Source organism: Alligator sinensis, unplaced genomic scaffold (genome assembly GCF_000455745.1).
Source record: "Alligator sinensis unplaced genomic scaffold, ASM45574v1 scaffold222_1, whole genome shotgun sequence".
Lineage (NCBI taxonomy): Eukaryota > Metazoa > Chordata > Crocodylia > Alligatoridae > Alligator > Alligator sinensis.
The window spans coordinates 2,995,241-3,020,496 of NW_005841912.1; the positions used below are offsets into that span (position 1 = coordinate 2,995,241).

Sequence of the window (25,256 nt, forward strand, 5' to 3'; positions counted from 1 at the left end):
GGCGCAGCTCCTGGCCTCAAGTGGCACTGTGGGAGCAGACTGCAGTTCTGGCCAGGGCACTGTAGGCCATGGATGATGACTGCCAGGTGCTGGACACAGTTCTGGTCTTGGCAGTCACCTTTGTGCCACCTGCAGGGAGGCTGCTGTTGTTGCCACAGGTAGTGCTCCTAGTGCCAGGTGTCCTCCATGCACCACACCTCCTCCTGGGGCTCACAGATGTTATGCAGCACACAGGCTGTTATGATTACCAGAGGGAGGTTGTTCTTAGTGAACTCGAGGCAGGTGGTGAGGGTGCACCAGCATCCATCAAGGTGGCCAAAGGCACACTCCATAACGAAACAGGTCCATCCCAGCAGCAGTTAAAGTGGGCCTGGTGGGGGTCCAGTGTAGGGCCACATGAGCTACGGCAGGATCAGGTAGGTGAGGTCTCCAGTGAGGATGGGTTTACCACCATGACGCCAAGGTGCAGGTGGGGCACCCCCAGAATGAAGCACCCATTCTCCACCAGGCCCAGTAGGCTGAAGTTTTGGAAGATGCAGGCGTCATGGGCACTGCCTGCCCAGCCAGCACTCGCACATGAAGACACTTCAGTGGAGCACCATGGAGTGAAAGCTCCTCTGGCTGTAGTAGTAGGGCCAGTCACCATGGGGTGGGCAGTTGACATGGATGTAGGTCCAGTTGAGGGCCTCAGTGTACCGAGGGAACCCCAGAGCATGGAACTCGACTACTACTGCCAGGGAGTCATGCATGCACAGCATGATGTCCCCCAGCATGTCCTGTAGGGTGCCACAGACCTCCAGGACAGCCTCTTCTCTGGTGGCCATATCCACACCAAAAAGGTGGCTGACATGCAATAGGTTTCATAGATTTCATAGACATTAGGGCTGGAAGGGACCTTGGAAGATCATCGAGTCCAGCCCCCTGCCCAAAGGGCAGGAAGTCAGCCGGGGTCATAGGATCCCAGCAAGATAAGCATCCAGTTTTCTCTTGAAGGTGTTCAATGTAGGCGCTTGAACCACCTCCGGTGGCAGGCTGTTCCAGACCTTGGGGGCTCGGACAGTAAAGAAATTCTTCCTTATGTCCAGCCTGAAACAGTCTTGCAGTTTATGACCGTTCGACCTAGTCATCCCTTGGGGTGCTCTGGTGAACAAACGTTCCCCCAGATACTGGCGGCACCCCTGATAAACTTATAGGTGGCCATCAGATTAGCCTGGAAAAGCGCAGGCTCAGGGGTGAAGAGCCCCAGGGCTCTCAGCCTGTCATCGTAAGGTCTGCTTCCCTGACCTCTGATCATGCTGCGGCCTCACTAAGGCCGAGTACAGGGGGAGAATGACGTCCCGGGATTTGCTTGAGAAGCATCTATGGATGCAAGCCAGCGTTTTGGTCGCTTTACTAGCCGCCGCATTGCATTGCAGGCTCATGTTCATCTTGTGGTCAATGATGACCCCCAAGTCTCTTTCTTCCATAGTGCTAGCCAACATAGCACTGCCGAGCCTATAAGGATGCTGCGGGTTTTTTTTCCCCAAGGTGGAGAACCTTGCATTTATCGGCGTTGAACACCATCAGATTCTCGTCCGCCCACTTGCTGAGCCTGTCCAGGTCAGCCTGGATAACCTGCCTGTCTTCTGGTGTGGATGCTTTGCCCCAAAGTTTGGTGTCATCGGCGAACTTGGCCAGTCCGCTTCTGACTCCAGTGTCCACATCATTAATGAAGATGTTGAACAGTATGGGTCCAAGGACAGAGCCTTGGGGGACCCCACTGGTCACAGGACACCACGATGAGTGACTTCCATCGATTACTACCCTCTGGGTCCGACCCCCGAGCCAATTTTCCAGCCAGTGGATCGTGGAGGACCCAAGGCGACAACTGGCCAGTTTCTCCAAGAGGTGATCATGGGAAACCAGATCGAAGGCTTTTTTGAAGTCAAGATATATGACATCAATCTCTTCTCCCTTGTCCAGGTGATAGGTCACCTGGTCGTAGAAGGAAATGAGATTGGTCAAGCAAGACCTACCCGCAACAAACCCGTACTGGCTATCCCTTAAGATGTTGGCGTCGTTGATAGGCATGGCCAGCTTGAGCAGGGTGAGGGCCAGTCAGTTGTCCACAGGGAGATGCAGCCGCATGCTGGTGTCCTGCCACTCCACGTGTTGCCAGAGCTGCTCTAAGAGATCCCAGAAGGTGACCTGGGTCATCCTGAAGGCCTCTAGCCACTGCTTATCATCCCAGGTCTGCTAGACAACATGACGCCACCAGTCCTGGCTGGTCTGATGGGCCCAGAAGCAGCGAGGCTGCAGGTCCAGGAGGGCAATGGCGGCCCCAGAACTGGCATGCTGGAGCCCATTGTTGGCATCCCTAGTGGGGTCCAGTCAGGCAGACGGGGTGAAGACAGCAGGTGTGTGGTGGTGACCCTGGGACAATGCACAATGGGTTGACATTTGGTCACTGCATGTGGAGAAGCTGGGAAGGATGAGACAGGTGTGGCCAGGAGGCAGTTGGTGTGGTGGGCCAGCAGGGCCAGCACAGCAGCTAGCATGAGTGCAGGGTGCTGGCCATCTCTATCAGGGGCAGTGGCAGTGGCAGGAGCAGCCATGGTGTAGGGAGGCACAGGTGGCAAGGAGAGCGCTGCTGCGTGCTGTCCCTGCACTGTGTACACTGCTCCTGGCCAGGGACATGGCTGGCCAGAGAGCAGTGAGCGGAGCTGGCTTTTGAAGAGAGCTGCTGGTAGCTGGAGCCTGGAGCTACCCTTGGTGGTGGCAAGGGCTCATTGCAGGGCCCCAGGAAGCGGGAGCAGATTTGCTGCCAATGGCAGTAGATCTGGTCCTGCTTCCCTGTACATGTAGATGTCTGCCTGGCACCATTTACTCCTGAGTAATTTACTTATGAGTAAACTGGTACCTCAGCAAATGCATGTGTAGACATGCCCACTGATTGCAAAAGGGTTGCTCCTGATTTCCACTGGTATAATAGAAGACAGAATCAGGACTCATAACATAGTCCAGGCAACCAGATACTATGTAAGTTACACATATTTTTTAGACAATAATGCAGCGGTTCTCAACCTTTCTAGACTCAAGGCACTCCTCAACAGGTTCAAGTTACACATTGATATGCTCAAGGAATCCCTCAGAAAATGCCAGCTCTTAGTTTTTGCTCATTTTTGACTGCAAAAATATAAATGAGCAATTCCTCTGTTGCAAAGAACTCAGAAATATGGCAACAGGTCTGAATGCCTTTGACACAATGGATTCCTATTTAAAATCTCTGGTTTATCTTGTGAATTGTGTGTGTCCATCCAGCAGTACTAACATTGTATGGAACCCTGTGACACTCTAGAAAGAACATCAAGTAACCCCAGGGTGTTGCAGCACCCTGGTTGAGAATTGCTGCAATGTGTCAAGAAGTTTTGTTTTTTCCAGAAAGGGCTTGAAGATCACAAATCTCATACCACATCAGAAGAACTCTGCCAAGGAAAATGAAATAAATGACGTCACTAGTTCACCACATCTCATTTCACTCCATTGTTATTGGAGGACTTTTCTAGGTCTTCCATCATCAAATCCTGCTGGTTGATCATCCAGTTCCCTTTCTTAACTGTTTTACCCTCATCCTCAGCCTTTTTACAAGCTTGGTCCTGCACAGGCTGGCAAGGGGCTGCCGGTAAAATGGCATTGCTTTGGCCTCGCTGGGAGTAAATGTCCCTGCGAAACATCTCTCCAGAACAGAGCTGAAGTTTAAAGGCTGCCTGGAAACCTCGGCGAAAGTTCTCATTGAAGAAACCATAGATGATGGGGTTGATGCTGCTATTGAAAAAGGCTAGCCAGTGAGCAAAAGGATAGATATAAATGTTGATCACCTGCAACTGGACTTCTGTCAGATTGGCGTAGTCTGAGAGCATCATCAAAGTCCACAAGGGAAGCCATGATAAAATGAAAAGCAAAGCCACAGTGATGAGCATTTTGATGACTTTCTGCTTTTTCTTGGACACAGCATGGCGCTGCTCCTGGCCATGTTTTCCTGTAGTTGGCACTGCTGTGTTGAAAAGAGCAATACCTATCCTAGCATACATAATGACGATGAGTGACAGTGGAGCCAGGTAGATATTAGCAAAAAGCACGGTTGTATATATTTTTCTCATTTCCTGATTGGGCCAATCCTCCCGGCACCAGTATACTGGGCTGGTTTGATTGTTATAGCCAAGAATCACTCGGAAATACTTTTCCTCTTGCACCTGCAACATGACAGCAGATGGGCACATGATAGCAATAGCCAACACCCAGATGACAACAATGATGACAACTGCAGTCGATATGGTAAGCTTCTGCTTAAATGGGTAAACAATGCTTCGGAACCTGCAGTGGAGAGATGGAAATATCAGAGGATAGCTCTCAAGGCAATATGACTGATACCAAACAAAATTCATTGAAGTGTTCTTAAAGTCCTAAGAAAAATATATAAGAATCAGATCCTCAGGAAAAATTGGCCCTGCCTCACTGCTTTAATATTTACCAGGAGTTCCATCTGGGCTTTGCAGCCCATGCTAAACTATGTGGTTGGGACTACACTGTTACCTGTATCTGAGCTAGCTACTTTGTAAAGATCTATCTAAGCTTCAGTTGAACTTTTCATTGTGAAGTGGAGCACACCCATAGACAATTCCCCATCTGTTCTTGCTCGCCTAGACCACCTCCCTGACCAATGACAATGGAATAACACCCTTGTGGCACCTGCAGTAACTGCTTATATGGAAATTTAACATCAAGGAAGTATCACATTTTTTGCATGCCATCTTGTGTTACTTATCAGCTGGGCACAAGAAGAAGCTACCACCTATCTGTTATCTACTTTATACTAGATATAAATAGTGCTGCTCAAAAGTGTGTTTATGAAACACCTGTGCTAAATCTTGCAGCCCTTAAAAAAAATGTAACATGCATCAATTCTGGATGAACTAAATATATGAGCACTGTATAAAAATTGCTATAGCTATGTTTAATTTCAAGGTTATTGTTTTCAGATTTGCTCCTCACTTCCCTACGTCTGACAGTAAGAGGAGGGGAAGGGACTCACAGGGAAAAAAGTTGGGGGGAAGCAGAGAACAAGGACCTATCTGATTCCCCAGATTTATTTTGCCTGCTGTAGAAATGTGAGGGGACAAATTCAAGGAAACCTCCAATAATGATATTATACACCTGGAAAATAATAACAAAATTATACATTTTCCATATATAGAATCTAATTATTGGGGCTATCTTCTATTTGAGTAAATATGGTAAATCTCCTCTGTTGAACCTGCAAATAACACAGCAGAAGGGTTCAGTTGCCTAACTACTGAGATCCAGGCCCCCAGCACTGATCTCCCATCTGGTCCTGCTACCCCCAGCAGAGCTGACTGTGGTCCTTTGCTACATTAGCAATCATTAGAAGGGAGGGAGGATGCAGGGTCTGTTAGTTGCCTGGAGACTGATGTCTCCAGACTGGAATAGGAGTATTCCCTGTTCTAAGAGTCTCTTCTGTGGGGGGAGAGAGGCACACTGACTTGTCTTCCTTTTGTCCCATTTTAGGAAGTGATCAAAGAGCAGGCCACAACAAGTTGCTCTTCATGCTACAAGCAGCAGCAGGGAGAGTTGAGTTCACACTCAGTGGGCTTCCCTGAAGTACCAGTTTTTCTACCCTTCTCATGGAAATTCAGGGGAAGGAAATTATGTGGCCACACTTCACCTTTCCTTGCTTAATTTTGCCAACTTCTCAACTGAGCTGAAAAATACCCAGGACTAGAGATATAGTGAAAATGTTTCATGATAACAACAGATGCTTGGATATCCTGAGAGAATGGACACTGTACATATTTTAAATGCCTGTTGGCTTCAATCTTACCTGTCAACTGCAATTGCAACCAAAGTGAAAACAGAGGCTGAGACAGAGATTCCCTGGACCATGCCACTCATCTTGCAAACCATGCTTCCAAAGGGCCATCCTGGAAGGCACAAATTGAAAGAGCCTGAGCAATTTCTAATTGTTACCATGTCACTTCAGTGTTGAAGGCTCCATCCTCCCTCTGATGTGTATGGCAAACTCTCTAAAATTAGCAAAGTGTATGTTAAACTGAAGGAGCATGTTGCTGTCTAGTGACTCACGATCAAATAACTTAACAGGTGGAAAGATTATGTAAGTAGAAGATATTTGGACAGAGCTTGCAGATGTGTTTCTCATCCCTAAAGTGACACACATGTACCCATCTCCTTAACCCGAATGCAGGTTAAAGCAATATCTCCTGAGGGAAAGGGGGGACAGACACTGTAGCAGTACCATAACTACTGCTGGGCAAGTGAGACACAATCCCACTGACATAAAGGAGGTGCCAGAACGGAGGCTCCCAGAGAGTCTGAACCACCCAAATGTGGTGCCAAATCCACTGATTTCCATAGCTGCTAGTGATGGTAATCTGTGGCAGTCAGTGAAGAGGAGTCAGGGTTTGGTGTGAGAGTCCCTCACAGCCATTGGGACAGCTGGAAGCTTATGTGGGACACATCCTATTAACCTTGGTCCTCTCATCAGGATTACATCCCTGCTGTGGGAGCCACTGCTGCTACAGAGAGAGGTGTCTGTACAGCCAGCACCCAGGAAGAATCAGGGGTACTGGGAAGTGATCCCCATGCTGCTCAGGGCCAAACTGTACCAGTTTGCTGTAGCTGCAGTGCTGTAGTTGTTTCCACATGTAACATGGACCTTACAGATTTCATAGACATTAAGGCAGGAAAGGACCTTGCAAGATCATCAGGTCCAGCCCCCTGCCCAAAGGGCAGGCAGTCAGCAGGGGTCAAATGATCCCAGCAAGATAAGCATCCAAGTGTTTCTTAAAGGAATCCAGAGTAGGTGCCTGCACCACCTCTGAGGGGAGTCTATTCCAGGTCCTGAGGTCTCAAACAGTAAAGAAGTTTTTCCTTATGTCCAGCCTTACCTTACCTGACAGAGGGAGTTTTAAGTGGTGTAATTTACACATTAGAGCCTCACATGTGCATAACATTATTTGTAGCCTTCATCCATCTGACTTGGCTCAGAGTCACATGGCTGTAATGGAATGTAATGGCATGCTGGCCAGTAAAGCTCACATGATGCAGGATAAAAAAGAGGAATATAGCAAGAAAAGCAATTAGGAGTCAATAGGTGTGTATGGAAACTGGCCAACCATGAAGTTGCACTATTTCCTGACTTCTTCCCACATAGGTTCTGCCATTTTTACACTCATTTAAGCCCCTTCATAAATATATGTACCTAAATAGGCCCAGTGAAGTCCGAGTCAATGTCTGACTGACACCAGCTTTTTAATGACTTCTGGATGCATTTAACTTCTAGCACCAATTTCAAAGAGTACTAGTAATAACTCTGCAGTACATATGTCTACACCCCACCCCATGATGATGCTGTACCAAAAAAAAATCTTTGTTAAGCTATCTAGGTCTCCCTTCTCTTCACCCAGGTTTGTCCAGGGAGCTGGCTCTTTAGTTCCATCTGCCCTTTCTTAAGTTTCCAGGGCTCCAGGGTATAATTTTTAGACATGGTACTATTATAGCATTTAGAAAAAGCTGAAGTTTTATTTTAAAAATATTGTTGTTGTTTGGTTGTTGTTGCTATTACAAATAGACACATATTTTTCCCTCATAGAAGGATAATGGTATTTGAATATTTTTTAACAACTTTAAATAATTGCATTAATGTTGGTAGTCAAATTTTAAATAAATAAATGCAAAAGGGCAGAGAAAAAATGGGAGTTAATAATATATTTCTTGCATTTTTAGAGGAAGATATTATTTTATGTTTTTAGTATTAATATAATAATTGCATAAAGTGTGGATAACTATACATCCTTTGAAAATATAGTAAAAAAACACCCTTCTTTCAAAATTGTCCATGAAAGTAGATTAAACAAAAAGGGAGAGAAAAGAGGAAAGTTTCCATGCACAAGAAAGACCACAAAACACATGCAGCTTGCAGGATCAATCAAAAGACATTATTTAACACGGTGTTCTTTTATGAAACTATTGCTTATAGCTTGCTAAAAGGCACTACCTTGGTGACTTCAACACTACACCAAATACCTTAATAAATATCTTCTGACTGGCTCATCTTTTGAGAGCCTTTTCCAATTCTGAAAAATGGTTGCTAACACATTTTAAAGATAGTTGCTTAAAAGACTGTGTAGATAACTAGTAACATATATGTCGTTAGTATTCTTTTAACTTCTACTGCTTCTTCAAGCGTTCAAGGACAGGAATGATGGCATTTATCTTCAAACCAAACTAGATGGAGACTTGTTCAGCATCATAAGGTTTAGAGCAAAAAACAAGGTGGAAGAACTTGTTCTGAGAGATTTTCTGTTTGCGGGTGATGCGGCCTTGGTTGTCCACAGTAAATCTTCCCTGCAAAACCTCTTGGACAAATTTTCTGCATCATGCAAAAGCTTTGGATTGACAATTAGTCTCAAGAAGACTGTGATCATGTACGAAATGGTGAAAGAACCAGTGCCTGACATCACTCTGGAAGGTAAAGCTCTTGGCATCATTGACAGCTTTTGCTACTTAGGTTCTATGATAAGCAAGAATCTTGACCTTTAGATTGAACTAACAGAATCAGAAAAGCAGCTAAGAATTTCAGGCTATTACAGAGTAGTTAGTTGTAGTTACCTTAGTCTAAGAACATAGGCAGGCAAGGGTCTTTGGGTAGATCTTTTATTAGACCAACTAAATAGTTGAAAAGAAGTTCTTTGCAAGCATTCAGGCACAAACACCTGAGGAATTGTGTTTGTGCCTGAAAGCTTGCAAAGAACTTTTTCCAACTATTTAGTTGGGCTATTACAGAAACATGCATGGAATAATAACAAACTATCAACTAAAATGAAGATGTGAATCTATGACACTTGCATGCTGTCATCCCGGCTTAATAGTTCAGAAACATGGATTATGTATGTCAGGCACATCAGGAGACTGAGCAGATTCCATATGAGATGCCTGAGCAAGATCCTGAAAATAAAGTGGGAAGACAAAATTACAAACAGAGGTGCTGGAGCATGCAGGATTGACACACTGAGAAACCATTATCAAGAAGAAGAGGTTGCAATGGCTTGACGATAATCAGGAGAATAGGAGGAGACCTTGTCCCCAAGAATATTTTGTACAGCAAGATTCAAGATGGCTCTAGAAAGTGGGATTGCCCTTTATGGCAGTACCATCGAGTATGCAATAATAATATGAAGTTGTTCAACATCAATATAGAAATCTGGAAGGAGCGTGCAGAATCTTGTCCAATCTGGAGGGAAAACCTAGCATTAGGTGCAGTTCAATATGAAGCATCTTTGATCCCAGGATGGATGCAAAGTGGGAAAGAAGAAAACAGCATCCTGTAAACTTGGACTCCAACTCAGGCAAGACATGGATCTGTGAAACTTGTAACAGGCTGTGTCACTCTCAATTTGGGCTTGTCAGCCACAAGTGGATTCATCAGGCACTTGACTAGACCTCTTATGTATACACCAGGATCCAGAGGATTGACACTTGCCTAGATATGTAGCTCTTGCTTTAATGTTGATAAAATAATCTAGAAGTGTGTTCCTTTTGATGTTGGTATTCTAGTTTTAATTGATTTTAATATGCTATTAAATTGTAGGGGTGCACTGATAGAGATTTTTGGGGCCGATATCAATGACCAATTTTTAACAAGCTATATCAGCCAATACAGATCTGACTGCTGATATTCAGTCGGACAGCTTGGAAAGCAGTGTCCAGCTGGTAAGTCTGTTATGGGGGAAGGGGCGAGGGGGGAGGGAAGGGGTGTTGGGGGACAGATCAAGGCCCCCACAGTGAGGGAGGGAGAGGGGATGGGCCTGGGGCAGATGCTGCATAGCCAGGGTGGAGGGCAGGATGGAGCCATAAGAGGCTTATCTGAGGGTCATGGAGGGGAGGGCAGCTCCTGCTGTTGCACACACCCCGGGAGGGCAAGGGGGTGGGAGGGTGCCCCCAGATTTGGGCACAGGGTGATGGTGGGTTGCTGCTGTGGGCTGGGGCGGCACTGAGATCTCCCCAGCAGAGGGCTGGGCCGGACTGCGCTCAGCATGGGCAGTGATGGTGTTGGAAGCAGGGCTAAGGAGGAGGGCTGTAGCCACCTCAACATTCACTGTAGCCCCCCTCCCAGTGCCATCACCACCTGCCCCGAGTGCAGTCCAGCACAGCCCCTGCCGGGAAGAGCTCGATGCCACCCCCAGCCCCAGCCCACAGCAGCAGCCCGCTCTCATCCCATGTGCAAATCCAAGGGCCCACGCCCCCTATGCTCCCCCGGTGCATGTGTAGCAGTGGGAGCTGCCCCCCCCCCATGTCTCCCAGATGAACTGCTCACAGCTCTGCCCCACACTCCACCGTGCCTGTGCAGCACCTATCCCTTTCTCAGCCCCAGCCCAATCCCACTCCCTCCCTCATCACAGGGGCCTTGATCTGTCCCCCCCCCCCACAATGCCCCTTTCCCTCCCTTACCAGCTGGACCCAGCAGCTCTCCACACTGCTGGGCTGCGCTCGTGGCTGCCAGCATGCTGTGCTCTGGCTGCTGCATGCATGGGGCATTCATTAGTGATATTATCGGCCACATCAGCCAAAAAATTCTGATTGCTAATACTGTCAATTTTCCTTATATTGGTGCCAATCTGATATGGGACCAATGTACTGGTGCACCTCTTTAAGTGTATTGTAATACACTACCGTTTATAATTCTGTAAACCTTGACATTAAAGAAAACCTCAAATTTGATAGGAAATGGGGTATATTTTAATAAGTTATGATATAAAATTTTGCATAAGATGACATGCTAAAAAAAGATACTTTTCAAATAGGTCAGCAAATGGAGTACAGGATCATAGGAAAGCAGGGCTGGAATGGACCTCAAAAGGTCATCCAGTCCAGTCCCCTGCTCAAGGCACGATCATCCCTGACTAAACAATGCCAGAAAGTATCTGTCCAATAGGGCAGTGCAGAGCTTCGGTCCCTGATTCGATTCGACGGAGATTTGGCCCAATTTGGTAGCTAATCTCCAAATCCAAATTGAATCAGGGGACCCTTTAATCTCTCTGAATCGAACTGGAACCCTCCGAATCGATTTGGAGACATTTAGAAAGATTTGGTGATTTGGACATAGACACTGCTTTAAATGTCTTTTCTACAGACCTCTAGGTAGCAGGTGGCTTAAAATTGCTGCAATACTGGGGTGCATGGAGCATCCCACAGGAGCGTGGGGGGGTCCCCAGCACGCTTGTCAGCAGACCCAGAAGTGGACCAGACAGCACTTCCAGTCCACTTCCACACCTGCCAGGGAGCATGCAAGGGCCCCCCTCCAAGCCTCCCCCTCCCTGGCTCAGTGACTGGTGACTCCTGGGTCTGGGGGGGGCACCCGGGGTCCCCCCGTGACTGATTGCCAAGCTGGGAGGATCTGGGGGGGGAGCCCCATGTGCTCCCCAGCGGATCCAGAAGTGGACCAGAAGAACTTCCAGTCCACTTCCAGGTTCCCCACCAAGCACGTGGAGGGTCACCTGCACTCCTGTTGGATGTTCCATGTGCCCCAGCACTGCAGCATTCACAAGCCACGTTGGTACCTCAAGGTATGTAGAAAAAACTTTAAAAGCTGTGTCTATGTTTGAATCGCTGATTCTCTGAATCAGCACTGAATCTTCAGATTCGGATTCGACCAAATTGAATCAGCGACAGTGATCCAAATCAACGAATTGAATCACTGTCCCTAAGTTGGGCCAAATCCAAATTGAATAGGGCCCACTTCACACACCCCTACTGTCTAACCTGCTTTTGAAAATTACCAGGGATGGAGATTTCACAATTTCTCAAGGTAGCCTGTTCCAATGCTTGATTGCCTTCATAGTCAGAAATTTCCTCCTAATCTCCCACCTAAATTTCCCCTTCTGTAGCCTTAGGCCATTATTCCTCGTCCTATCCCCTGTGGCACAGAAAAAAGTATATCTCCATCCTCTTTATACTCACCCTTCAGGTGTTTGAAGACTGTTATCAAATCCCCAATCAGTCTTTTCTTCTCCAGATTCAATAACCCTAGCTCTTCCAGCCTTTCTTCATAACTCATACTTCCTGGGCCTCTAAACATTTTTGTTGCTCTCCATTGGACTCTTTCCAATCTGTCCACATCCTTCTTGAAGAGCAGGGCCTAAAACTGGACACAGTACTCTAGGTGAGACCTCACCAGTACTGAATAGTGTGTGAAAACTGAAGTACAAAAGGCATTAATACTTCAGTCTTCTCTACATGATCTGTAACTAGATTTTTTTTTCTGCATTCCATAAGGGACCTATGGTTTCTTTGGTCTTCCTCTTTTTCTTGATATACTTGTAAAATCCCTTTTTAGTGTCTTTTACCAATTGTTTCTCAAATCATTCCTTGGCCTTCCTAATTTTCTCCCTGCATGCCCATGCAATATACTTATACTGTTTCCTAGTACTACAACCAAGTTTTCATTTTTTATACAATTGCCTTTTGAGTTTAGGCTTAATAAAGATGTTAGCCAGACTTGTGCTTCCCATTCTTCTGTTGCACCAGGATAGCTTACTCCTGAATCCTTATAATCTCCTTTGCTATATTTGTACATGTATTTGATTTGATTGGACTGATATTGAATTGTACAGACCACATGGAAAAATATCGTTTCCCCAAAAGCTAATTAAAAATTTGCATGAAATACATGCCATAATTTGTCACATACAGTACCTCCTAGGATACAATATACTCCTTGTTTTTGAAAGGCAGAGTGGGGAAAGAAAAGATTTTTCCATAGTTATGGCTGCATAAAGCAGGAACAGAACCTAATCTTGAGCTGACTCACCCTCCCTTTCCTGATTCTCTAAAGGTCAAACTGTAGCTGCTGATGAAGACTGCTCTCCATGGTTGGACCTGTGATTTTGAAAAGAGCTGTCTCCTGGGATGTGAAATTGGAGTTGATACACCAGGAAAAAACAAGAAGCCTCTTTTAGACACCAATATTACCCCAAGAAAAGTTAGCTTGATTAGTGGAACATCAAGGCCATTGCAATGGAGAGGTAGTAGTTAACCCCTGTGGAGTGAAAGCTCAAATTCCATACAGCCAGGCAAAACCAAGGACAAGGTCACGGAGAAGCACAAAGTATGACATGGGCTTATTAGACGAATGTCACAGTACAGGGTGTGGGCATATGTCAAAAATACATGGAAAATGTATGTTATTATCACTAATATTCATTACATTTTTTAAATGGTCTCTGTAGCTGAACTCAAAACAAGCTCATTTCAGAACAATACTTATTTTACCAACCCACCCCGCCAAAAAAAAACCCCAAACCATTAACTACATGAAAAATCTGACATTCAGTCATTACAAAATGTCAAGTTATGTTTATTGATATCACTCAGTTGCCACAGTTACTTCCTATTTTGGTCCTGATTCTGCTTTCCATTGCACCTGTTTTGTCAGCTGAAGGCAACATAACTTATTCATCACCCAACTGGTGTAATGATGTGGAGGACAGGCCTTTTTAAGAATATCTACAACACAAATGTAGTTTTACTATTGGCAAATATTCAATTTTATAACAACTCTTGAGTGTCATTTGGTTGACCTCTGTAATAGTTAGGAACCAGGGATTTGATTCTGAACATTCTTGAACTTTCAGTTCTGATCCAGGAAATTGTTCTGCCAAATATCTGTGTTGGTATTTTAGCAAAAGTTTTTACACATCCTTACTTAGAATGTATTTCTGCTGCACAGGTAATTTCCCTGCAAATGTCTATGTTCAAGCAGTCAGAGTCTACCTACCTGCTATTATGTTGTCCAGGAGGGTAGTAGGCATGCAGAATATACCCACCAGTAAATCACTGACAGCAAGGTTTAAGATGAAGAGGTTCGTAACTGTACGCATGTGCTTGCTCCTCAGAACGATGAAGCAAACCACTCCGTTGCCAACCATACACAAGAGGAAGATGAGGAGGTAGGAGATGATGAAGATTGCTGCCACTGGAGGCTGATGCAGGTAGAAGTCTACATAAGAAATGTTGCTTTCTGTGTATGGATGCTTGTATGTCCCATTGAAACTTGGCAAATGAGGCCATCTGAATGAAGAATTGGAATCCAGTTTCTCATTCATGTTGTATTGTTCCTTGCAAGATAGAAAATAGCACCTTACGTGTGTGTAAAAATGTTGGGTGCCCAATACCCATGAAAACAGGCACAACCGTATTTCTAATAATAAATAATCTTGTAGTACTGCCTGAACAAATAGATATACTACATTTGCAGTAGTGACCACATTATCTGCACTCAGTCCATTAATATTTGCCAATTCTGTTTCCAATAGTCCATGGTCTAAGAAACCCCAAATTGCTACCAATTTTACCTTTCAGGATCCATAATATGTCAGACATGATTTTCCTTGTTTATTTGATAAATATAGAATTTGTCCATTAACAATTACACTGACTTAGAGCCTAGAAAGAGTAATAGCTGGATCCTGGATCCTAGATTTAAGTGAACTTTTTCAAAAAAAGCGGTAATGGATTTTTGCAATTCCTGGGTGTCTGACTCAAGATAGTTTGGGTCTCTTGTTTGGAAATGTTGAAGCACTGTTATAACCCACTAGCTTCAGCTGGAATTTTTGGTGTTCTTCACCCCGGAGCACAATGCTCTTAACAATAAAAACGGTGCACACAAAGCTAAATTACCTCATTTGAAAATGTTGACCTTTATGTCCAGTACCTCAGAGACCTTCAGAGCCAGGCTTAGGAGGCCTAAGTAATTAGAAACATAGAATTCCCCCTGTACCAGTACAAATGAAACTTTTCTTTCTAGCTATAGAAGATCACAAGATATCACTGGACTTAAAGTTTAGGGTGTTACAACTGAGGTGTCTATGGCTATGTACTTGACAGGGGATGGTCACATTCTGTTTTTTGGGTGCTGTATTTCTAAATGCACGGAATTTGTTACCTCCTGCAGCTGGGAAAGCAACATGTTGTCTCACTTATATTTGCTTTTTTTCTTTGTTCTTTCAACAAGAAATATGACATTTGAAACCAAAAGTGAATATTTTGCACTCTGTGTGTTGTGAAAGGAAACAAACATTTTAACTGCTTACAGACATTAACCCCTCCCCCCCCTGCAAAAAAAGCAAAAAAAATGACACTTCAAACTTGGCATGCTCCTGTGCTGAGCTCAGCACATGCCCGGAAGAGGCACTGCATTAGTTGGACCCAGCTTGCCCAATGTTTGTATAAATCAGATGCTTCAGTGGGGCTTTTTTGGCTTTTTTATATACTAGCTGATTGAATCAGCTATTAGAAAAAAGCACCAAAAAGCCCTGCTGAAGTGCCTAATCAGTCGCTGCAGAGCCAGGTCAAACTACCATACCACTTCTTCTGGTAAGGTACTTTTTTTTTTTTTTTTTTAACCTCTGTAAGCAACCATAGAACATGACATTGGGACTGTCCTGTACATCCCAGTAATTAAAAACCACCACTATAATAGTAATGGCAGGCCCAAATGACCTAATTGTTCTTTTTCATTCCAGATTCCTATTTACAGTTCAGTCATGTAATCTTTTTCATACATTGGAGTCCGTAAGAGTCTGAGTGTGAATGCACCAAATGTAAGGAAACTGAAAGTAATTTCAAAAGACTGTATATTATGAAGCAGCATAAAAAGGCAACATTCACAAATATTAATCTGATATAACAGAGAAGATATGTACAAATGACCCTTAAAATTGCCAAAAGCCAAGTTCCCTTGAGAAGACAGGCTCCATAAACAACCAGCCAAAAGGGAAATACTAGAGAACCTAACAAGTCAATTTAGAACCTGACAATGGAAGATGAAGGACATAAAATAAAAAAGCAGTAAAATCTGAGAAGGCAGTGCAGGTTAAGAAATCTTGTGCTTAAGCACAGGTTAAATTTCTGCTGGACTTCAAAAAAAATCAGTTAAAGGCAAACAAGCTGCTGAATGTGTTCATATACAGGGAACTCTCTTTAAAATGATTACTAAAATTATAGTTCCTAATAGAACACGATTGATTTTTATTACTCTGTTTACAAGTAAAACAGGGTTGTGTCAAGCTGTGGAAAGGAATCAATAGACTAAAGCTGAAAGGACTGTTTTGTAGATAGAGTATTGGTGTGGAACACAGATCTCTGAATTTGTTTCTTGATTCAACCATTGACTTTGAGTGTGATACTGAACCACCCACATTTGACCGAACCACCCACATTTGATCTCTTTGGGCATATCTACATGTGATGCTATGTCACCATAGCAGCATGCTAGGGTGTAACATAGCGTCTACAGGGGCCTATATGTGACCATTAGCTACTTCACCATAGCGACGCACTACCCCGTTATAGCATGCCACTACGGCAAAGTAGCTACTAAAAATAACCGTGTGCAGTGCGTACAGCACAGTATGGGCTGTTACTGTGCCCTGACTTAGTACTTCCAAAAGGAAGTAATAAATTATGGTGCAGCAACAACATTGTTATAGCAACACATGTAAACGCACCCTTTGTCCCATCCCCAACTAGGCATTGCAGATTATAATATGATCTTTCTTCCATTCTTTGTAATTAGATTGTAAAGTAAATACTCATCTGGTTACTTTGTAAGTGAAACTCTTTAAAGGTAAGAATTGTGGTTATTGCCACTACAAACCCCCACCTGCAACTATAAGAAACAATTTTGAAAATGCCCAAGACATCCTATAATACACCATAGGTAACAGGAGGGTAGACGAGGGCATTACTAATGCCCTGCCGCTGCACCAGCAGGGAAATCGTTGGTTAATGTATATTCACATACTACTAGGAAATGGCCTTGCATCCCTAATATGGAGGAAGACAAAATCTACTGCAATCTATGTCAAGCTAATCTAACCGATGCCCTGCTCTGCCTTTAGGGTACCCTTTCCTCCTTCTTGCCCACCATGCCTTGATGTACTTATTGGATTGAAAAGGGAGGCTGCCTTGAGTCCTAGAACAAGCCTTGATCTATCCAATAGCCAGCAGGACCCTCCTGAACACCACTGGCCTCGATCATTCCCCTAGGCTGTGTGGGCATCCTGTCCATGCCCCAGAGCACCTATAAGCCTTAAGGGCTAATTACATGGCTTTGCCCATCCCTACACCATATCTCATGCCTCTCAGGTACCATCATTCTCCTGTTGGGGCTGTACCACCGTTCTCCTGTTGGGGCTTTGGCCTTCTCAGCCTCCACCCCACTTCTCTAGCTGGGCCTTCTAGCCCAGGCCCACTGAATTAAACCTAGCTTCTAGGTACCTGCTCTAGTCTTGCCCCTCAGACACTGGGCCCCTGGACCTTGTCTCCACCTCTCTTGGGCACTGGGCCCCTGGCCCCAGCTTTTTCCAGGCTATGGTCTCACTCTGGCTTGAACCTGCCTCCAGCAGGACTCAAGGTGACCACATACCCTTTGGACATCATTTAATTCACAGACTCATAGATTCATAGACATTAGGAGCTGGAAGGGACCTCGCAAAATCATAAAGTCCAGCCCCCCTGCCATAGGCAGAAGTCTTTCCGGATCAAATGATCCCAGCAATATATGCATCTAAACACCTTTTGAATAAGTCCAGAGTAGGTGCTTGCACCACCTCTGAGGGGAGTCTGTTCCAGACCTTGGACACTCGGACTGTAAAGGAGTTTTTCCTTATGCCAGTCTAAAATGGCCTTCCAGAAGTTTGTGGCTGTTAGACCTAGTTATCCCTTGGAGAGCCCTGATGAACAACTGTTCTCCCAGATCCTGGTGCACCCCCCCTTATATACTTATAAGCTGCCACTAAGTCCCCCATGAGCCTGCTCTAGGCTGAAGAGTCCCATGTCCATGGGCGAATGGTGCCTCTTGAGTCAGGGGATCGCTTGCCCTCCGAGCAGCCAATCAACAACTGATTGGGGGGGGCATGCCCCATGGCCAATCATGCAGACCAGAGGGGGGGCACTTCCAGACCGGTGCAATCAGCTGCAGAGGAACACCCCCACCCGGCATGATCAGCCACAGGGGGACATTGGGGATCGCTTCTCCTGTCACCCCCACTCCCCTGGCTGGCACTCTCCTGGGAGGCAACAGCACTCTCACCTGCTCCCCTTGCCCATTGCCTAAGTGGGGAATGCTGCTATCAGGGGGTGCATGTGCACTCCCTTGTGCCCCCTACACATCACCACTGCCCATGTCCCTCAGCCCCTCCTCATAAGGTTTGCTCTCTTGGCCTTTGATCATGTGAGTGGCTCTCCTTTGGGCTCTCTCAAGCTTATCCACATAGCTCCTGAAGTGGGAGGTCCAAAATTGGACACAGTGCTCTAGCTGCAGCCTCACTAAGGCTGAGTAGCGTGGGAGGATAATGTCCCTGGTTTTGCTTGAGATGCATCAGTGGATGCATGCCAGAGTTTGGTTTGCTTTGCAGCCACAGCATCACACTGGAGGCTCATGTTCATTTTGTGGTCAGTCAAGACCCCCAAGTCTCTTTCTGTCATGGTACTAGAGAGTGCAGCACTGCAGAGCCTGTAAGTGTGATGCTGGTTCTTCCTCCCAAGGTGGAGCACCCTGCACTTCTCTGCATTAAATGCCATCAGGTTTTGGTCCGCCCACCTTGCAAGACTGTCCAGGCCAGCCTGTATCCCCAGCCTATCCTCCAGTGTGACTGCCTTCCCTCATAGTTCAGTGTCATCCACAGACTTTGCCAGTCCACATGTGATGCCCAAATCCAGATCATTTATGAAGATGTTGAAAGTACTGGCCCGAGCCAGGCAATTAGATCTGGCTTCAGTATTCATTTACTGATCAGACCTACCTAACTGTATGTCATAAAAGCTGTGTTGAGTCTAATGAACAATACATTCAATTATTGTAACATTGTCTCAAAATACATGACAAAATACTTTAAATTAAAAAAATGAAAATGGATACATTCAAGATACTTACTATATTTATTTATCATAACCAAAATACAGATTGAAGGGAGGACCATTGTCTTATTTCCTGGATATGAGAGGCTGTAGTCTGACTTTATGCTCCAAGTGGAACTCACTGAAATGAAAGGGGAGAGCTTCAGAGAACAAGTCACAATAACTATCTTCATTCTTCCTGCTGTGTCCTCCACTATACAGTTTTTAATCTGCCTCCTACCCTTTCCTGTGGTTACCTGACATGTTTACCCTCATGTTTCTTCTCAAGAAAACACAGTTTTGTTATATTTTGCATAACAAGCTGATTCAACACTATCAAAATCTTTTTAGGCAGAGGCAGAAGGAGCCATTTCTGTGTCTTGTGTGATAGTACTGGCCAGGGCATTGGTGGCAATAGAAAATGTCATTTTTGTAACCCCTGTAAATCAACAGCTAGGGCTGGTTCTGCACTTGCCCACCCCTACTTATGCTACTGCCTGCCTGTCAAGCAAGAAATGGGATAACAATCTTTATGCTGACAAGGCTCAGCTTAACTTTCTGGAAAGAAATTGTGATGCTATTAAATATTGTTTTCTACCTTCTGTGCCAAACTTATAGGTTTCTAGAGATTAAATGATATAACATGCTCTGCTCTATAATACATGCATTTCTCTGCCACTGCTTTCCCATGCACTGATTAAAAGGCCTGCACTTCAGTGCTGGCAAAGAGAGCTGGAAAAGTTCCCTTCCAATTATTACTTGCACCTTCAAATGAATCAGTGTCTACGAATTATTTTTTACCAGTCTTATCTTTGTTAATAATCTTTCTCTGATGCATACTTTTATTTGGATTCATTATCTATCAAATGTTTTAATCAATCTGAGTCCACAGTTAGCTACTGCTGGAAAATGTTTTAGTGCAAATGGTATCATTCACCTGAAAACACACCTTGGTGGTTGTACCTCAAAACATACTCAAGATAGGGGGCATGAAATGTGCATGAAGATGGTCTGACTGCATAAGCCTGGCAGTAATAGCCTGGGTTCTGCTTTTGGGCACAGTGCAGAAGTGATGTATAGTCTCACTACACCCACAGCAGGCCAAAGACAGTCAGTGCCTCTGAGAGGCCATTCAGAAGGTCTTCCCTACTCCCTTCTTGCTGTACAGCAAAGAAATAAGTTGTAGCAGTTTATTCTCACATTTGCACTGTACCAGCTGGTATGAAGGGGTAGGTGGGAAAGGTGATAATCATCTCCCAAGGCAAATTTAGACATGGCCCAGTGGTGCATTCACATCTCCCTTTGACTGACTCTTGGTCCACCCAAAGTTTAAAGCCAACTGACTGACAGTGGCAACAATATTTCTATTCAGACCCAAGTAAAGAAATCAGTTGACTTCACTGCTCATTATAATTCCTTCTAAACTCTTCATCCCACAGGTGTTAACAACCCTCTCCTTTTTCATCACTTTGAGATTCCACTAATCAAGCTATCCTTTTTTTTGCTATTCTTCTGTCTGTTAGCCGGTCTGGGTAAAGTAGCTCCTATTTCACAGTCCTACAAACTGTTTTGAACTCTAGTTAAAGCATTAACTCATGTGTGGAAATAAATTTCAGTGGCCATGTCTACGCATCACGTAACATGGAGCATCGCGTAGCATGAACCTAAAAGCTGTTCGGCAACACTACTGTGCAGTAAGTCTGCTTACTGCGCAGTCATTTAGTACTTGTGTATGCAAATACTAAATGACTGCGCAGTAACAACTGCACAGTCAGAGTTTTGTGTAGATGTGGCCAGTGAAGCATTGGATGCACTGTTGAGATGCTCAAGAAGGCTAGACTTTGATTTATGAATCTGAAAAAAGGGATGTACATTTCATTCTAATGACTACAAGACTAATGAAACAACATCTTTTGATTATTTTTTTACCTAATTTGGTTTTTTCATACATAATTAATACACATTCTAATAAAGTTATATTTGTTTTTTGCTTTGATCTCAAACTGAATAATAAAGCCCAGAGCCCTGCAATATTAGTAAAGTTTATATTTTCTTTTAAATTGGAGAAAAATATTTGTTTTATATGGGATGGTGCACCTCACCATCTGCACCCCACCCCACTTGTAAAAATCCTAGATCCACTTGCGTTCATCTCCTATTCTGTTTCACACTCAGATAGTGAACATGTTCACACTGAACTCCACACCAGGCAGGCCCTGATTGAGCTCAGAGTAGTTTTGACTTGGCTGATTACGGTATAATCTTACTCCACTGCTTGCCTGAGTAAGATAACTACTCCCATGGAAATGCTGGAAGTTGGCTTCCAGTCCTGATTTATATAAAAAGCTGTATTTGATTTCATTTTGGTATAAAACAAGTTAAAATTACAAGGTTGCAGGTCTACAGATGTTACTGAGTCTGGATGGATTGCTGCTGAGCTGCAGAGGAGCTCATCTTAAAAAAAAGTAAACAAAATGCCAAGGACTGACACAGCATGTGCTAGCAACATGATATCATTGATTTTCTTGAGGGGTAAACAAAGCAGAGGAATGCAACTCTGCCTTAAGCCATTCATTGCTTTTCAGAATAAATGTGATTGTGCAACAACAATGTAAGAAATTTCACTCAGACCAACTGTGCAGAAGGGTCAGCACAAGGCATGTGCAATGGCTAAATCCTGCAACCTATTATGAAGACTTCGAACACCACTAATTCAAGCTTTTCTCTGCAGCAAAGAGAATTATAAAAGTACTTTTTATTTTAGTGGATTTCCTATGTAATCACATGACCGTAGGAGCTGGCACTTTAAAAAGAGCATCACTTACTATGAAGCTGAAAACAATACAGCAGTGCACAGGTCCTTCTTCTAAGGGTTGGATTTCAGTCTATGCAGGATTGCCCGGTTTGTATGGTGCCCACATGGTCTGTGTGTGAAGGGGAAGCAGATACAGAAGATATCATAACATTGCAGAGATAAGACACTTGGGCTAGGGACAGATATTATACATAAACTGGTTTATATGATCAGAAACTGGCTTAAACCTGTAAGAGAACAGACATTCAGTACACATAAACCACTTTCAAAATGATCAAAACTGGTTTGAGAGAAACTTGGTTGAATGTTTTATCAAACTTAACTGATTTGGCTCAAACCAGTTTATGCCATGTCTGTCCCAGACCCCTTGCTGGTTTAAGATAAACAAGACAACCCCAGCATCCCGGCATGCTCTCTGGGCTGGGTGGGGCTCTCTGCTCCACAGCAAGGCTTGCCCCTTTCCTCTGCTCTCTAGCTGGAGCAGGGACCGATCCCAGTAGAGACACCGGTGGGCATGGCCCCAGTAAGGCAAAGTGAGCAGGGAGGGGGTTAATTCTTCCCTCCTTCCCCTCTTCCCCCACTGCAGCTGAGGTCTTGTCTGCCGGGGAGCAGTGGGAAGGGGGCTGCTGTGGTGGCCCCTGGAGTTGCCAGATCCCAGCTGCAGGGAAGAGACTGAGGGAGGAATTAAGCCTTCTCCCTGCCCCCTTCGCTTTAACAGTGCCATGCTGAGTTGACTGTCCAGCAGGGTTGGGAGGGAGGCTGGCTTGGGGCTTTTCCAGCACCCTACAGACTCTGAAAGCCAAACTCCCTGCCAGCCCCATCTGAGATAAACGTTGCTGTTTCTGAAGAAAGTAGTTCATAATCCACATTGGGACTGCTTTGCACTTTGTTGTCCTCATTGACACCAGTGAACATGCTGCCATTTTGACAAGATAAGGTTTAAACACCTACATTGTACTGCAGCAAACAACTGCACAGTGGGTAAAGCAACTGAGAATTTGGCCCCATCAATAAAAATGCTAAGCTCTACCCTCCTTATGAGGATTATTGATGTTTTTGGGAACACTGCATTCTTGCCAGTCAATGAGAAAAATAAATGACTATGGCTAAAGTAATTTAAAAAATCACAGGACGACAAACAGATATACATTTACTGGACAGTCTTCCATGCAAATATATATCTTTCTGTTCACATATGTACACCAGATTCCTCCTCTTTTTTGTCAATGATTAATCCAAAAGCAGTTTGCAACATTATCAAATATGTCTGTTGTCCAAAATTCCTCTCTATAATAAGCTTTTGGAATAATTTTTGGTCCATAGCTTTTTTTGTGAACAGTTGGTTACAGTTAGAATCCAAGCTGTTTTTTATTGGACACACAAGACATGGTTCATCATGGAGCTAAAACAGTTTCACACTCTTGTTACTCTGCTGGAACCAATGGAGTCGCAGCAAGGGAAACAGCAGCAAGCAGCACAGACACTACAGTATATTTGTGTTCCCTGAGAGGATGAGTTCATAGCCCAAGAATCAGCTTTCTGAGGCAAATAAATATTCATTTCACATTGTAAATTCACTTTTTGCAAACCTACATTCTACCGCATTGCCTTAAAATCTAATCTTTATCAAAAACAGCTGACTGTAAACTTATTCACTAGAATAGTTGTGGAACGTGAAACTGGAAAAGAAAAGAAGCAGAAAAGAGATTTTAAAAAAGATCCCAGTAATGCTGTATTTATTCGTATGCCATACACATCTTGTCCACAAAAATCAGCCCTCCAAAATTGGGACTCGTGTTAAGCAGAGAAACTAATATTTATTTGCTGGAATAGAAGCATGGAGATGCTGTGCTCTACTGGCTGCCAAAATAGCTTCCACTTCTTTCTGGCTCAACAAGCAGCAAAAGTGTCTAGCATTAACTGTCTCGTAGCCACTGCTACATAGCAATAGTTTTTAGCTGAAGAGTGAGCTGAACGAGCCAGTCAGCTGGCTGAGGGTAAATGAAGGTAAGTGAACTGGAGACTCAGGCATGGCAATGGAAAAATATTTTTTCTTCCTACATTCTTCCTTCTAAAAAGAGTGCCTGTTATATTTGGGGCCCTGTGAGATGCAAAAAAAAAAATAAAATAAAATAAAAATAGTATTCATGTAGCTGTTTTCTCCTCATTCAAACCAACTGACCAATCCACCATTGCGAGATACTTCTTCATTCCTAGTTAGAAATGAAAACAAAGAATTATGAGACACAAATGACATATGAAGGTAGGACTAGAAGAGACTTTCTGGGACACTGAATCCAATCCCCTGCTATTGCAGGCAATCATCTCATGTAATCCTTATAGAAAACTTATTTAGGGAAGGGCGAAGATTCACCTTCTCTTCTACTATATCAGTGCACTGTTCACTTTCACTAAAATCTACTATCTTGCTGTTAAGACTTTGTGTTAGTTTTCAAAACCCACTGAGGCAGATAGCTTGAACCAGATCAAGTGTGATTTGTCTTGCTCTGGTCCAATTGGCCAGCTGAGGATTTTTAGTAGAAGCAGAATCCCCAGGTAGTGTGTAGCCAGTTCAGCCAAGCCAACAACGTATCTTCAGAGCCTACTTTACGGCATAAGCAACACAGGGAAGATATAGCCAGTCCTGTTGTGCTCTGATGACCCTCACCAGACAGTAGCCTCTTGATGCTCGCTACAGGTGGACATGGAATAGAGTAACCCACAGGTTATTTTTACTTATGCAAGGGACCAGTCCAGCCCCAGTAATCAGGATTATAACAACATGTCCAGCCACTTTTGTTTCCCCTCCCCTCAGTACCTGCACAGAGCATAGTTCACCAAGGCACAGGGCTCTTTGACTTTGTACTTGTCAGTAGAGAACCTCATATATCTTTCACGTCATAAAATGATAAATTGCAATCATAACAGAAGTTCCATAGAGGATCATTTAAATCAAAACCCATTTGGATACCTTTGAAGGTCATGCAATTCTTGTGTTCTGTTGCTGAGATTAATTTGGTGGCATAGCTATTACCCTTAAGGTTAACAGGAATAACAATATGAACGCAACTGCTAGGAGGATACTATGTTCTAGACAGATTTCCATTATTTTAAAGCTGAAAGAAGAGAGAACTGGCTTGAAGCAGAAATAGAATCGTTCATGTATTGCCAAGGTACTTGCTAGCTAAAACAAACAAGAATAAGTTATCTCTAGAAGCCTAAAAAGCAGAGGTATAAGTCACTTGAGGCAGCGGAAAATATAACAAGATAGATAAATACTACAAAATAATAGATAAAAGTGACTGAATTTGAAACAGACACTTCCATGAGCCACGCAGGTCTCTCACTTGTCCACATCTTGCCTTAAATATCAGGTACCTGACTGAGGGATGAGTGGAAGATGCAGTCCCATGATGGCCACTGGAGGCTGCTCTGGACCTGGTTTAAAGAAACTAGGTTGCCTGTCTAT

General features: G+C 44.1%; 1 protein-coding gene across 2 annotated transcripts in view; it reads right to left on the reverse strand.

The window, feature by feature from the left end:
- Positions 1–1,985: 1,985 nt before the first annotated feature.
- NPFFR2 (neuropeptide FF receptor 2) overlaps positions 1,986–25,256 on the reverse strand; it is a 56,821-nt gene continuing 33,550 nt past the window's right edge. For both annotated transcript variants that reach the window (XM_025198075.1, XM_025198074.1), the window contains 5 exons: positions 21,798–21,896; positions 19,010–19,114; positions 13,850–14,189; positions 5,879–5,978; positions 1,986–4,353 (listed from right to left, as the gene is read on the reverse strand). In XM_025198075.1, coding sequence (XP_025053860.1) covers positions 3,510–4,353; positions 5,879–5,978; positions 13,850–14,177 — 1,272 coding nt within the window. In that variant the 5' untranslated portion in view covers positions 14,178–14,189; positions 19,010–19,114; positions 21,798–21,896 and the 3' untranslated portion in view covers positions 1,986–3,509. The remainder of the gene's footprint in view (positions 4,354–5,878; positions 5,979–13,849; positions 14,190–19,009; positions 19,115–21,797; positions 21,897–25,256) is intronic.